Source organism: Vicia villosa, linkage group LG1, assembly GCF_029867415.1.
Source record: "Vicia villosa cultivar HV-30 ecotype Madison, WI linkage group LG1, Vvil1.0, whole genome shotgun sequence".
NCBI classification, from domain to species: domain Eukaryota; kingdom Viridiplantae; phylum Streptophyta; class Magnoliopsida; order Fabales; family Fabaceae; genus Vicia; species Vicia villosa.
The window spans coordinates 99,126,442-99,143,229 of record NC_081180.1 but is presented as its reverse complement, the minus strand read 5'-3'; the positions used below and the strand labels follow the sequence as shown (position 1 = coordinate 99,143,229).

The window sequence follows — 16,788 nt, the reverse complement described above, 5'->3', positions numbered from 1 at the left end:
TTTCGTCAATCTCTCCCCTTCCACCAACATTGTCATTTGATTACTGTAACATCAAAAACCAGTACTGTAATTGAAACACTCTATAATGGATCCTCTGCGGCCAGCATATAATCTCTTATTTAATTAGAAGATAATTCTATAACTGTTAATATAATGCAACTTGGTTAAAGAATATTCTTTCTTACATTCTGATAATGATAAAGAAATACAATTGGTATGAAGTTTGAACTTTGAATAATAAATCAGAAATAATTGACAGTAGTATAGTTCACATTATTATTGTTATTATTATTATGATAGTTGATAAAAAAATTGGCAAAACACTAAAGAAGACAATGGAAAGTGAGTGTGAAAATAGGAAAAGTAGTCAAGTCCAACTCAGAATTTTCCACTCCCAACAACCATTACTAACTCATCAACCACAACCATGTGTGCTTAATTATTTCGTCACTACATTCCTCTCACCACCTTAATTGTACCATGTTTCATATTAATAAACAAACGAATATATGCATGGTTTAGTAATTAAGAAAAAGTATAGAGTTGTTACTATCTTGCCATGCATAACCCTTTTCACTTCTCTTTTGTTTGCTTTATGTTTTGCAAAAGTGTTTTGATTTCACTTTTAACTGTTTTTCTTTTATAAAAGAAGTGGATAAAATGGAAACAACCAAGGAACTTGCTTTGGTGAATTTCACAGAAAAGCTACATTGCTGTTTGGGAATTGTATAGAAAAAGTTTAACACTTACATGCATTAGTTACTATCACCTTATTGAAAAAGGTGGTGGCCTCAAATTATAGATAAGTGAAAACATCGTATCTTATGTTGCAATAGTAAGAGCACTTATCTTTACACCATTTTCTTGTTAGTAAAAGTGTAAGAAAAATGTTTCTTTAATCTTAATTAAAGAATCAAATCTGAAAAGGATAATCTGTAAACATGAGTGTTGAAGAAAAAAGGAGAAAGAAATTAGTGTGTGAACTGTGAAGGAAAAGTGAGTATGAACTGAATTTCCTACAACTACCACTAACTGCCATCAACAGAAAATAACTGAAAAATAAAGTAAGGTACACATCAGTTAACACCACTTTGACATGAGTTCAAGAAGCTTCTGAAGTGGATAAGAATGCAAATGCTTGGTGAATATATTCTGTTATGGGCCTGAGGTCCACTTTAGTGATGGACTAGATCATTGAGATACACGCTAAGAGGCTGCACTGACAGCACAGATTTCACTTGACTGATTCTGATACAGCACATAATCATCGCAAGCTTGTGGCCCTGTTCATGATCCATGATCCAGGACATCTAGCATCTTGAAGAACATGGATCTAAAGTCACTAAGTACCTGTTTCGCTTCTACGACACCCAAAGTAAAACTTCCTCGAGTCTCAATGACATAGATCATCTACGAAATAATCTGAATGATAGGTCATTGTTCTGAAACAACACGTATGGCTCGACTGCAGTATCAAAAGAGCAAGGGATGTTGCATCGCCTCATGGATGCAGTGAAAAATACACAAGAGTTCCCACACTTTCGTAAACAGATGTGGGTAAAGAAGTTACTTCATGAAAGTAGGATTCATGGAATATAGACATACTAAAAAATCTATGAAGATAGTAGACTCTATAGTTAGGGGAAGATTAATTTCATGTCCCTACACGAAACTAAGTGGACATGCGAAAAGGTAAAAGAAAGGGTGCATAGGAAAAATTAGATCGAAAAAATAGAGTGAGAATTATTGTGGACAAGGAGTGGAAGAAGGGTATTAAGGATATGAAAAGAGTAAGAGATCAAATCATAGCTTTGAGTCTAAAGTAGATCAAAACACCTTTAATGTTATTAGTGCTTACGCACCTTGGGTAGGGTTAGCATAACGTTTTAAGATAAAATTTTGGGAGGATTTAGAAGACTTACTTTAGGGTAATACCACAAGGAGAGAAGTTTTTTCTAAGAGGGAATCTAAATTGACACGTAGGGAGCGTAACAAGAGGTCTTGAGATTGTGCATTAGGGTATTGCCTGAGAGAAGTAAATGCAAAAGGTAAATCTATCTTAGAGTTTTTGTCAGCTTTTGATCTTACTATAACTAATACCCGATTTAGAAATATGATGAACATCTTATCAATATAAGAGTGGAGCGATATGTTGTCAGATAATTTTCTTTTTTATTAGGAAGTCGAACAGTAAGATTTGTTTGGAATGTAAAGTTATTCTAGGAGAAAGTTTGACTACTTAACATAGAGTATTTGTTATGGATGGAAGAATCAATAGGAAAACAAAGAGAAGAAGTCACATGGAAGCGTCATGGATCAAGGAAGTTTGCAACACACGATTTTTGAGGGAAAATTTGGACAACTACAAGGAAGATCGAATGATGTGTGGAATCAAGGGGTGTTAGGCCTAATGGTAAAGAATCGCGGGGGTAGAATGAAAGTGTTCAGAGTAAAGTTAGAGTGAAAAGATTGTTTTAAAGAATGGTTTAAGTGTAAAAATGCCAAAACTTGAGAAATGTATAATAAAGTTAAGAACAAGACCAAGAACACGGTGAGTGAAGAAAGAACTCAGGTTTTTTATGGGTTATACCAATATTTAGGAATCAAGGAGAGAGAAAAATCTATATATAGGCTTGCTAAAGGAAGAGAAAGAAAGACCAGAGATTTGGATCAAGGTGAAGTGTGTTAAATATGAAGAAGCCAAAGTATTGGTTCAGAAAAAAGATATGAGGGATATGTGAAAGACGTATTTCTATAGTTTATTTAATGAATGATATGATATCACAATAGACTCCAGCAGTCTTGACATTAGAAAAGAGGATCAAACTTATAATTACTACCGTTGAATTCATAAGCAAGAGGTAAAAGAAGCATTGATAAGGATGAGTAATAGTAAGGAAGTTGAATCGAACAAAATACATAATAAAGTGTGGAAAATTCTTGGTGATAGAGGTATTGAGTGACTCACAAAATGTTTTAATGAAATTATGAGGTCAAACAAAATGACTGATGAATGGAGAAGAAGCACTTTAGTTTCAATCTATAAAAACAATGGTGATATACAAAATTTTACAAATTATAGGGGGTTAAGCTTATGAATCATATCATGAAGTTAGAGAAAAAGTGATTGAATGGATATTAAAAAAAGAGACTCAAGTCAATGAGAATCATTTTGATTTTATGCCTGAGAGGTTGACCATGGAAGCGATCTATCTACTACGACGTGTGATAGAACAGTATCAGATAGACCAACAAGACTTGTACTTATTTTTTTATTGACTTGGAGAAGATGTATGTAGGGGGTATAAGCTTATGAATCATACCATGAAGTTATCAGAAAGAGTGATTGGACGGAGACTGAGAATTAATTTGGTTTTATACTTGGGAGATAGACCATGAAAGTGGTCTATCTACTACTATAATATTAAAAAGAGTATTAGAGTAGCATCTGTAGTAAAAAAGATTGTGAAAAATAGACTTATGGAATTTAGCCATGTAGAAAGAAGATTCATAAATTTTGTGGTAAGCAAAGTAGATTAGATAAAAAGAAGTCAATTAACTAAAAGTAGGGGAAATCTAGAAAAACTATAATTCAGAATTTATTAAGAATAAGAAAAATATTAAGATTAATTATTTAGAAGCATAATTCTAAATAAAACATTATATTGATTCTTTACTTAGTAATATAAGACTTGTTGTATCATGCCGCTCTCCACCTCAATTCTACATAATTCCACCCTACAAATATTTGCTATTCAGAAGAAATTACAAAACGATATAGACTCATACAAAAGACATTTTTCAGTTAGGTTTAGTCTAGTTAGAAAGATTATCATCTTGCAGTTGGTCAAAGAAAGAGCTTTACTTTTTGCGGGATTTTCAATTTCTACAACTTAAACCAATTCCCTTCTTCTTTTGGAAATTCAGAGTTGTAAACTAAATCTTCTATAATATGATAGTAGGCTCTGAACAAACGCTATGCATACCAATAAGAAGCCAACTAGCCAACATAGTCTTTTAAGAACTGCATCAGTCTCACTAGCATAGACATAGAGTAGCAATCACATTCACACTTTCATTACGATGGTTGTAATTAAATATTCTCATATTTTACCGTAAATAATTAACGATTATTATATAAGTTACTTGTAAATAAATTCGAAGCTCATTTTAGGAAAAATACATTGAAACATCTTTTATTAGTCTTTTTCAAATGGAACAAAAACAAGAGGTAAACAAATTCCAAGTTGGGCCCAAAAAATTCTTGGATGTAAGCATAAAATTCCTGGAGGTAAACAACTTGATAGCCATAAAATAGTACTTAATGTAAGCATTTATTTCTCTATGATGGAAGGAAAAAAAGAGAGATTGTTGTTACAAATTACAATAGAAGGAAGAGTAGCTCAATTCAGAACATTCTCCCCATAAGTATTATTAATGGATTAAACAAACATGCATCTAAGCATGTTTACTTCATCACTACATTATCCTCTAAGCATCCAAAATGTACCAAAAGATGACATATAAATAAAGAAAGGGCTGAGTCCTGCTCTAGCAGGATCTGTATACAGCCTCTCATCAAACTTTACAAATTAAAAATGACTGGTTATTAGTCATTCATGCCACAAAAATGGCAATTCTAGAGCAGCATTTTGTTGGAATCTAAAAAAGCCTTCTACACAACGGCTTCAAATTAAAATTATATAAAAAAAAAAACATTCTTGTTTTCCTTCTTCTTCTTCCATATTAAAAGCGGTGACAAAAAAAGATAGACACATGAAGAAAATGTTCCACACTGTTTTAATGAAAGCCTCCTCCAGTAGCTGATACAGACTTGGCCATATCTGGTGGTGGAGATGGCAGTAAGATTATAGATAGTATGCCACTTGCTAGAGCCGCCACCGCACCCACCACAAACGCCGGCAAGTTGCCACCTCCAAATAGAGCATCCCATGGTCCACTCAAAACAGAGACAAACATCTACACATACACATTTGGTCAATAATTTAATTCATATACTAAATAAGATTCATTTGATTTTTTAATATATTAATAAGTAAAGTAAAGTACCTGTGGTATAACAATTGCAAGATTAAGAACTCCTAGAGATAACCCTGAAACAAAAAATTAAACAAAAAGCAAAAGGTTAAGCACTTTTGTTAGTAAAATTGTTTAACTAAGTGGATTATTATGATGAATTTTCTTATACCTTGGCCTGCCCCTGAGGTGCTAGAGAATATAGATGCTAGAGCAAAGGGTATACTATAAGTAATCTGAAAAAATAATAACACAAGATTAGTATAATTTTATTATTATAAAATTAAACTAGAATATGATATATATAAAACTAATACATCATCTCATCTGCACCTTTATTCCAAAATTAATCTAATAAACCATGATTGGTTTGTTTTTTACTATATATTATTATAATTAAATTGACAGTTCATAATCAAAAGGAATAACTAAAACACTTCAAAAATGTTATTTTTTACATAGAAATTCAGAACAAGTTGTTAATTGTCTTTTCCAATTCAAACAAAAGCAACAGACTAGCAAAATCTTTATTTCAAACTAAAGTCCAAAATAAATTTGTCTAAAGCAAAACTTAAATTCTCAAGTAAAATTAATGACCCTGTTTGTAATTTACTGAATGGGACCCAACTCACAGCACTATCACCCAAAGAAAAATTAATGAAAATCTTTGGAGATCGTAAAATTCACATGTCTTCTTTCATGCATGGCAAACTCCAATTCCTTCTATTAATTACAAGTTGGTCAAACTATTTCAACTTTCCCCTTGTCTCAGTAATTAATGAATTATTTATAGAAAAATAATTTTTATTTAAAAACTTGTTATAAAAAAATTGTCAGAGATAGTCCAATAGATTTCACTAGGAAGAATAAATAAGATGTCGCAGATTTAGACTTGTATCTAATGTCTGTGCTATCAGATAACTTGGTTTAAGTGAATAAAATAAACCATAAGAATGAAAAAGATTAGGAGAAAAGTATACCGCGAGTGGAATTCCGAGAACGGAGAAGAGAGTTAACGCGCCGGCCTTGATACCGCCGGAAGGTGGAAGAGGGTCTTGTAAACCACCGGTACCGGGGGCGTATTGTCGCGAATGTTGGGCTAATTTAGTAACCAAAACGGTCAAACCCAAACAAATTGCGAGCAAGAAGTTAACGATTCCCCACAACCTCTTCACGCCCCCAACTCCACGCGCCAAGACATCAACACCCAGTGACGTGGCACCCAAAACGACTGAGTTTAACATGAGTCCTAAAGCACCCGCGCGCACACCCATATCATACGCATGACCTTCCCCAACCGTTCCTCCATAAACCTCTTTCCCCATCCAATCAGTATCAAACAAGAGGAAAGGAAACCACGCAATCCAATTAAGACACGTCACCAATAGTAAGATCCACATGGGTCTCTTTAGTTCTTTGAAAGCACCCGATAACTGCCCAAAACACGGCATGCCACCGCTTGAACCACCGTCTTCCGTCGTTACAACGGTTTTCTCCGGCGTAAGAACAGTTTCCTTCACGTAGATCAAAGCGGAAGTTGCTAAAACTGTCAAAAGCGCGATTGAAAGGAAGAAACAGCTTTTCAAGTTCGCACAGTAAACATCACATGCTTTTGTTTTGGTGAACGGAAACACGTGATAGAGTTTACTGTAAGCACCGGCAGCATAACCAAGGACGTTACCAACCGCCATGAAGAACGAGAAAAACGCGTTAGCGTTTCTCGTTTTCCTTTGGTTACCGGCGCAGAGGTCGCCGAGAAGTGCACGGCATGGTCCCTGAAGCATATTGTTAGCGACGTCGAGAATCCAGAATCCAACGACGAAGATTCCAATTGCTCGGGGACGGACTTTTTTGTCGAGGTTGTCGCCGAAGGAATGACCGAGGTCAGCGGCGTAGCCGATAAGGAAGACGGCGATAGCGACGGCGATTGAGCCTGCAGCTATAAACGGACGACGGCGACCGAAGCGGGAAGTGCAACGGTCGCTGTGGTAACCGACTATAGGCTGGACGAGCATACCGGAAATTGGGCCGCAGAGCCAAATGTAAGCGGCCCAGGTGTGAGGGATACCGAGGAGCTGGACGTAGGGAGTTAAAAGAGATAGTTGTAGGGCCCAGCCGAATTGAACACCGGCTGCGATGGATGCAACCACCATGATTTTACGGAGGGGACTTGGTTCAAGAGGTGGTGTTTCGACATGGAGAGAAGAAGGCTTGGTTATATTATTATTGATTTGTTTGGTGGAAGAGAGAGGCTCCATAGTGATAACAAAGAGTGTGTGTTTTGTGTTTGGGTTTGAGAATGTGTTGGTGATGGGTTTTATTTATAAGGGAATGGAGAGAGAGTGAGGGTGAAGGTTGTTGATGTTGTTGCATGTAATGGAAGAATCTTTGAGTGATGTGAGTTTGAAAAAGGGAGAAAGAGAATTGTGTGGATAATTACGGATGAGGTAAATTTTTGGGTTGTAATAAGATGCGTGTGCTGGGGTTTATCTCTTTGGGTAAGTAAAATGGCCAAATGGGTGCGTGCACTTGTGTAGTGATGTGGGGAAAGGTTAATTAATGATTTTTTTCCTTGTTTGAAAGTGGTGCTGTAAATTCCATATTTGAAGACTACTTTTGAATTTGTTCAAATGTATTTACTAGCTCTATTCTTTGAAACCATGATTTAGGGAGATTCTTGCACTTGGATATCATGCAAGGAAATGGTTTAGGATAAGGGTAGAAACTCGAGACTACTAATTTGGAAGAGTAACTGCTTGGCTATTGGGAACAGATAGACGAGGATAGTGTAGGAGTAATGCAATGTCATGTAGTAATTCAATAAGGGGCTTTAGCCTTTATGAATTGGTGAATTCAAGAATGAATATAAATTTTCGAACAGTAGAGTTTAATGATATTAGGTGTGGAGATAAGTCAATCAATGCTCCTTATCCATGTTGAGTTTTAAGAAATGAATAAAAAAATTAATCTTACTAATTTGTACTCCAAAATTATATTTTAAAAATTTAAAAATAAAAATTTTATATTAAGAATAATAACTTTTAAATTTTTAATAAATTAAATGTATAATTTTAAAAATATTATTTATATTATTTAATCCATTAACATGTCAAAACAATTTAAAAAAAAACTAAATTTATATCAATGAAGAGACCTCAAATATGACATGTCAAGATTAAGTACTCAATGTTTATTTAATATTTAGCGATGTTTTTTCGTGGAATCAGAATTGATCGAGAATGGTGGTTGCGATGAGCAACAGTAGACTTGAGCCTCAGATGCGGTGAAGGGGAGACTGACCAATAAGGTTAACACTTCAACACTCAAGTTAGTATTTCAAGGAAAAGAGAGAATGAAATTTGAAAATTTGTACATGAAATTAGTTGCTTGCCCTTTATATAATAGAGTTGTTATAACAATATATTTTTCTCTAGGCGTGTGATGTAGGGGGTCGTTGGATGTATCTTGCCTCTGGATCTCATATACTCTTATGTAAGTTAGTTTTCATGTGCTGTGAGCAATTTGAGCGAATCCTTGTTTTCTCTAGGTCGCGGCGAATGCCCATTATGGTCGGCGCAGAACAGTTTCCCCCAAGCCCTCGTCTCTGTTTAGCATTGCGAGAGTTTGTCGTACTTGTCTAGTTCCTATCAGTCATACATTATCTTAAACGAAGAGTCAGGGACGATGTTACTGTTCTTGGGAATTTGCGCCTTTAATGTGCCTCGTGCTTCAAACTTCTTTTTGTAAGTTCCATCATAATTATCTTCGAGAACTGAAACACTTGAGTGCCTCGCTGAAGTGATCTAGAGTGTTGATAGTGTTTATTCCTTTAAGTAAGTCATCATAGGGTTCTCGAATAGTCAGTTTCGTATTTTCTTGAGACGTTATCTTCACTTCACTATCACTTACATTTTCTATGACTCATTTTCTTTCTGTACTTGAATAAAGTAGTGACCATCATGAGTCAAAAATAAAAAAAGATACTTTGGCCTCATGGTTTAACCTTATTTCTTCATCAATTGTTTATGTCTTTGTTCGAGGGGGTGGTCTTGACGAAGCCTTTCTAGACGTAGGCCCATCTTTGAATTAGGGCGTATTAACCCCTAATGAAGATAAAAAAAAATTGTAGCGAGTATGGCGAATGTGTCATTCCTTTCTATGAATGTACTTTCTCAATCTTAGATTTTGAGTTGCTCTTTAACAACTTTTAAATAGAAATTTTGAATCATTTGATTGTTGCTCCCTCGCTACTGCACCCTACGAGTTGGGTGTATATTAAAGTTTTTCAGTACTGATGCGAATATAAAAAACGAAAATCTTTTATGTCCATTTTTTCCATCTCTTTAAAGTACAACTTGGTTCATCGACCCAGACGTGGGGTCATAGTTTAATTAATTTGGTGCAAGTTGTTCGTAACTTCAGAACATTTTCGGAGGGCCATAAGCATTTCGAAAATAGATTCTTCTTGGTATCTGTCCATAAAGAGGCTTATGCAGCGGTATGTACCGTAAGGAGCGGGGTGGAAGATAGGTGTACTAGCATGTTTCCTAAGTATTGGAACAAAGGTTATTTCTTGATAGGGAATAAATTGTATGTCTAAAAAGAAAATGATCCGTCTCAGGAGGAACTTTATCTAAAGAGATGGCTTGTTGGTTTTGTTAAAGAGTTGGTCTATGACGAGGCGTCATTCCTCACCACGAGGCTTCACAAAAACATTTGAAATTGCTTATCGAGACCCATTGGCTGATTGATTCTTGAGTCAGGGAGGAGAGGAAGGTCATTTTTGGTGAACTTTTTATGTATTTCCCCCCCTACGTCAATTCGTTTATCTATAATGAGCTTACTTTGTTAATTATTATTTGCATACTCGATGAAGAATACAAAAACAATTTGTCTACTAAGAAGGGGAATCTAACGCACCCGACTTGAAGGAGTGAAAAACACTTAGAAAGAGGGGATTGAATAAGTGTAACTCAAAAACTTTGAAGATAAAAACAATGAACACAATTATTTTTATCCTTGTTTGTTGTTGACCAAACTACTCCAGTCCACCCCTGACAAGGTGATTTACCTCAACTGAGGATTTAATCCACTAATCCAACTTATTACAATGGTTTTCTACTTATATACCCTCTAAGTCTTCTAGAGTCTACAGACCACAACTTGATCACTCTAGGAATCCTTTTACAATCAATGTAAAATAAAGTTTACAAGAGTTTAGATTGCTTCTAATAAAGCTGTAATCACAACTGTGATATTTCTCTTAAGTTCTATTCTTAACACTCACTAAAATATTACAAAGAGTTTGTGAGGTTGAAGATGAAGTTCTTTAGCTTTTGAATTTGACAGCGTTTCTGTAAGTTTGCGCAAGTGTTGTATATTGCTTCTGATCAGAACTTCTATTTATAGGCGCTTGAGAGGAAGTGACCGTTGGGATGCATTTAATGCTTTGCGTGAATAGTACAACGCTGCATTTAATGTTTCACACTTTTGTCAACTATCTCGAGCCATGCTTTTGCTGCTTTTACTGACTTTGCCTTTTGTAGCTTCTAAAGTTCCTTTTGTCAGTCAGAGATTTGACGTTTCAGCCTTTCATCTTGTACTTTCTTCTGGACTCAGATTTGTAGATAACAACGTTTGAATATCAGAGTCATCAGCTTTGGTGCAGAGCATCTTTTGTCTTCTGACTTTGAAGAGCTTTGAGCGTGATACCATCAGAGCTTCAGAGCTTCTACTTCTGACTTCCATCTTCTGATGCTTTCCAGTTCATGTTTTGATTCTGCATGACCATCTTCTGATGTCTTGCCAGAGCATGTTCTGATGAAGCCATCCAAAACTTTCTGAGTCAGTGCTTCTAAGCGCTGATTTGTGCATACTCTTTAAATATTTCCTGAAATGGAAAATGTAAAGGATTGGAGTACCACATTGTCTTATACAAAATTCATACTTAATGTTATCATCAAAACTAAGAATATTGATCAGAACATTTCTTGTTCTAGCACGACTATCATGGTCCTTTCGAATACTTCGAAGTTGGTCAGTGCTCCTTCCCTCTTAGGGCCTGCTTAAGGTGTTCTAAGTGATCCATGATTCATACACACTTATGATTTCGGGCCCATGCACTCCAAAAGAAAATTGGATGTCTACCTCAAAAGAAGATTGTTTTTATATGGATAGCCTAATCGGCGAGGATCTTGAGGAGGAACTGTGAAATCTGGCGTATTATACCCGACATGTACATGTTGTTCTGGCCATTGGTGGGGTCGGTCGTTGGGAAGATTTCCTTTCTGATTAACGATGCAAGGAGAAGTAGAAAACTGGAGGAAAGTATTTGTAGATTGGCGCTCCAGCAGGATACATGCCTACAGGAAATATCAAGAACTTTTGTTTCTCTTATACGGGTAAGTGATGTCTTAAGTTCCCTCAATATTTATGGCTCGTTAGTTGATTAGGTAATCATTTTAGTGAGGAATGCTACAAGGAAGGATAAAGCTTTGGCTTTTAAGAGGACTAATTTATTTGCTATGGAGGTGTCCCTTTATGTTGCTCATGGAAACCTTGAAAACAAGCACCGTGAGACTTCCTCTTTGGCTCATAATTTAGAAGAACAATTCGCTGCTAATATCATAGTTGTTTTTTAGTCCTTTAAGAATGTCGTGTAGTAGGTAGATCAGTTTCACTTTCCTTTACGTATTTCAAAGGAGCAGGTACGGCCGTACGTGATGCTCAAAGACGGGAACATCATCTCCCTTAGATTTTTTATGTAATCCTTACATTATAAAACGTAGGTGAAATGAAATAGATATCATGTCGTTGTTTTTACTTTTTTACGGCATATGTATTTGATCTTGTGTAAATTGCTATGGAATTTGTATAAACTTATGAGGCCTTCCCTCAAAGTTTATTGGATGTCTCTTGGGCTATTCCCGGTGAAGGTTCGTTACCTCCCCTCCAGGTGAAAACCTAGTTCAAGGTTGACGTGTGGCCAATCCACAGCGGCTTTTTGAATGGCTAGAGACTATGGTCGGGTGGGCCGTTATTGTCGTTTAGTGATTTGACCATTTTATTACGTGTGTACTTCGCATTTAGGATTGTAGTAGTTACACGCTTGTGGCGTTTGCAACAACACCATTGACTCTTTGTATTAGGGCTTCAATCCCTTTGGTCATACCCTAGACTCGTCGTTACTTATATGAGAAATAAGACCAACTATAAATTTCAAAACATAACCATGTGAGTTGGCCACTGCTTATTCTCTTTGTTTTACATCTCGTCGGGTTAGCCACTTCTAGGAAGTCTGATGTTCATGCTCTTGAGTTGGTCGGTTAGGGAGGCTACATTGATTTCCATGAGCTTTCTCTCTTCCAGGTCCTACTGGAGTACTTGGTATGTCCTTTTGGCTCCCTCGAGATCAACATTGACTATGATGGATTGATCATGAAGATTGTGAAATTTGAGTTTGAGGTGGACTGGTGAAGCCACAACGTATAGGGAAGTTGCAAAAAGTCTTCCAAGAATGCATTTGTAAATGCTCTTGCAATGGACCACAAGGAATTGCAAGTTCATGGTTCAAACATCCTTTCCTTATCCTATTGATATCATTAATTTGACATACCCCCACGTGCGTGTAGTTGTGTTGTTCAACACATGTAAGTATGACCCTTCATACGACCATAAATTTCCTCTATTGACGCACATCTTCCCAAACAGCTCAGAATACATTATATCGCATGAGTTACCGCCATTGGTTCAGATTCAGGAGACGTCAAAATTCCTAACCATAGCAGTTATGACTAGAGGAAGATTTCATTCGGGGTTCCCCCGACTTTCTCGCAATCTTAAAACTAGAGCATTGGTCTGTTTAGGGTCTTGGTGGATGTGCCCCCTTCCTTTTTATGGATGGCCATCAATTCAACAAATTTTCTCTTCATCGTCCCTTTAGATGAGATGTTTGTCGAGGGTGCTTCTCCGGTGATAGTAGCAATGTATTGAGGATTCCCTTTGCTTTCTCTTTCATATTATTCACTGGTCCCTCTCTGTTGGTCACGACATCCATAACTTTGGATGTGGACTTGCTCTTGGGAGATTCTTACCTATCTCCTTTTCCATCCATGACTTACTCAAATAAATGACCCCTCTTTATCAATCCCTTGATGGCATCCTTCAGCTAGATTCAATCATCGATGTTGTGACTGTGGTCCTTGTGGAAGCGACAATATTTTGTCTTATTAGTTATGGACGATTCTCTGATGGGAAATGGGTTTCTGACTCTTCCATTTTGGAATTACATTTACTTATTATGTACCACAGGTTCCCCTGTCAAATTTATTTAGAGGAGTGTATAACTATATCGACCATGGGTTCCCCAATCAGATTCATCCTTCCTCTCGTGGGAATTTTTCCTGGATAATAAATGGGAACATGTACTTGTTGCGGCCAGATTATCGAATTGGGCGTTGAGTTTTTCCTCCATGGTTATGAAGGGTTTTGCCTTGCTCAACCATTCTTTCATATTGCGGGCCTCCCTGCGCCCTACCTTCTACCTAAAAGAACTATCTTATAATAGACCATTATCAAATCTATAGCATTTGAGTCCCTCTTCTGCTCACTCTACTTCCAGCACTACCTGGTGAAATGTTTGATATACGCTTGTAAGTTCTCTTTTTTTCCTTGTGTTATCTCTCTTATGGTATATATTGTCACTAGCTTCCTATTTTGAACTATGACATGAATGGTGAAGCTCTCGCATAGGTTAGTCCATGAATAAACGCCCCATCTAGTAAAGCTTTAAACTAGATTTTGGAAGATCCTGTCAGAGTTAGTGCAAATAGTTTGCATTTGGAAGCGTCATCAGCGTGGAATTTGTTCAAACAGTCCTCAACGAGTTATACATACTCATTGGGATCTCTTTTCTCGTCATACTCGTTTAACTTTGGAGGTTTCTCTAGTGACTTCAGTATTTTAGTGTATAGAATGTGGGGCGCAGAGAGGATGCTTCAACATATTCTTCGTTGATAATTTCTCTACCTTCTCCTAAGGAGAAAAATGTGGCTACCTCAGTCTCCCCCGAGGATTTGAGGAGGATTTAAACGCCTATTTCTTTTCTGGTGATCCAAAGAACTTTTAGCTTTGTTTCTCCATGACACGACCAACTTGAGAATGACAGTTCGACTTCTCTTGAAAACGACATCCTGTAGTGTGTTCCCCTTCAGAGGCATATTATGTAAGTTTTTTTCCAGGTGAAGCAATATTTCCCATGTCTCCCATGATTTATGTTGACGAACGATATTATACATAGTGTTTAACAACTCATTAATGCTTTATATTCTGAGGTTATCCTACAACAGCTGGAAACCATACAATGTTTTCGGCCTTGAGGTTGATGGTGACACTAGAGGTCTGAGTGAAGGATCTTCTTGTCGAAGATGCGACACAAATCCTATTATCTAAGAATTTTGTAGTAAATATGGATGCAATAGAGTGTTTACAACGATTGGGTCTACATTAATTAAGGTGAAGGAGGTTGATTTCTTATGGCTTGAGCGAAAATAATAGTGGTGACTGCTTCTCATAAAGCAGTAGAATGAGTAGCTTTAGATCCAACCATCGTTGGTAGGTTTGGAGATCAGAAATTTTGAAACTCTGATAATCAAATTTGAAATGTTACTGGACTAGATAAAAAATAGAGGATCTAATGTTCGATCTCAAGAACTGTGATCTAATAGGTCGAGAGAGTTTGAATAGATGAATCTATGCGAGAAGGTTTAATCGTAGAAAACTCATGAATAAGAAGTTGATTTCTACAGACAACACCATTATTCCTTTGTGGAGCCAGAGTTGATCGGAGAATGATGGATGTGATGAGCAACGGTGGACTTGAACCTCAAATATGATGAAGAAGGGGTTGAATTCCAAGGTTATCACTCTAATTCTCGTCAATATACGGAGGATAATAGTGAATGAAATTTGAAATTTGAAATTGAAATTGTGTACCTAAAATTAGCACAAACCCCTTTTATATAAAGGAGAGGCTACAAGAACCTCTTATTCTCTAGACGTGTGATGCAGAGAACCATTTGATGTATCCTAACCCTAGATCTCTTATACTCTTACACAAGGTAGTTCCTTTATGTTATGAGAAATTTGAGCGAAGAAGTGTTCCTCATATGAGTAGCGGCTGATGGCCATTCTGGTCGGTCTAGAACATGTAACTTAGTTTTTCACTTTTTTCCTCATTCTTCTACAAGTATTTCAAGAGCCTTGGTGTTTATATCAAAAGTTAGAGGTCATTATTTTTTTATACGTACAAAATTTTTAGGTAAATTGGTCTTTATAGGTTTTATAGGGTCATGGTATTGCCATAAAGCACGCCAATCTCTATCACGCACTAGTTGAACTCCTCCACCCTATCACGATGCCCTAGCCATTTACTAGTGGGGCATGGGTATTCTAAATCCTTTTCCCTTAGATCTCTGTCATATAAAGTTCCTCATCATTGGAGTAGATTATTTCACAAAATGGATAGAGGTTGAAGTTGTATCCAAAATCATAGTAGAAAGGGTTTTCTATTTTTATTGGTAGAGAATTATGTGCAGTGGTCATCGTTTTGGACAATGGAACTCAGTTTGCCAGCATTTTCATAGTTGATTTTTTTCATGACCTGGGAATGCAAACAAAGTTTATTTCCATTTCCCATCCACATGCGAATGGGAATCAGAATCAACAAATGACGTAATACTGAAAGAGATTGAGAAGAAGTTGGATGATGCCAAAGGACTACGGTCGAAGCAGCTGCATAAAGTATTATGGTCATATAACACCGCTCCTTATTCAACTACTAAGGAGAATCCCTTCACTCCGGTGTACTGGGTGAACCCCATGTTGCCTGTCAAAATTGACACGCCTTTCTAACGATGCTCTCAGTTCAAGTAGAGGAGAACGAGGCAAGGTTAAGATGTGATGCCGATCTAGTCAACAAAATAAGAGATGTTACCCACATTCGAGAATTTTCTGCCAAGAAAAGAGAGGCTATAAGATATAAATCTCAAGTGGTTCAAAGGGAAATGCAAAAGGGCGGCCTGGTACGGAGACAGGTTGTCGTGCCTGCCTAGTAGGGGAAACTACAACTCAACTGCAAAGGACCATCTCACATATATTGAAAGCTAACTTATGGAGCCTTTAAGGAGTTATATGGATGACTCATTCCCAAAACTTGGAATTCAGTCAATCAAAGATATTAATTATAGTTGATTTTTAGAAAGGCGAGTCGCATATCAATGCATGAATATCTTTGAAAAAATCTTTTATCATTTGCAACAGGTTATTTTAGCTTTGCTGATATTATCAATGTTGGACTTTCACTAGAAGATCCTTGCCGCCTTAAAAGGGTAATGTTAATTCCAGACTTCCAAAGGAAGATCCTTGTCGCCTTAAAAAAAGGGCATATAAATGTTGGACTTCCTCTGGATGATCCTTGCCGCCTTAAAAAGGGTAATGTAAATGCTAGACTTTCACATGAAGATCTTTGCCACTTTAAAAAGGAGAATGTAAATTATGGAATTTCATATGAAGATCCTTGCTGCCTTAAAAAGTGCAATATAAATTTTGGACTTCCATTATAAGATCCTTGATGTCTTAGAAATGGGGTAGTATAAACTTCATCTCTATAAGACATCTCAACTAAAGTCTTGCTTGGGGGACTCAACTAAAGTCTTGCGTGAACGACTCAACTAAAGTCTTGCATGAGGGACT

At 36.7% G+C, this 16,788-nt stretch overlaps 1 protein-coding gene across 1 annotated transcript; it reads right to left on the bottom strand.

Moving 5' to 3' along the window:
- Nucleotides 1–4,381: 4,381 nt before the first annotated feature.
- LOC131643684 (sucrose transport protein-like) lies at nt 4,382–7,407 on the bottom strand. The gene is made up of 4 exons (XM_058913976.1): nt 6,018–7,407; nt 5,210–5,273; nt 5,071–5,114; nt 4,382–4,980 (listed from the first exon to the last, which is right to left on the bottom strand). The coding sequence occupies exons 1-4, from the start codon at nt 7,293–7,295 to the stop codon at nt 4,801–4,803; spliced, it is 1,566 nt and encodes a 521-aa protein (XP_058769959.1). The 5' UTR covers nt 7,296–7,407; the 3' UTR covers nt 4,382–4,800.
- Between the last annotated feature and the right edge of the window lie 9,381 nt (nt 7,408–16,788).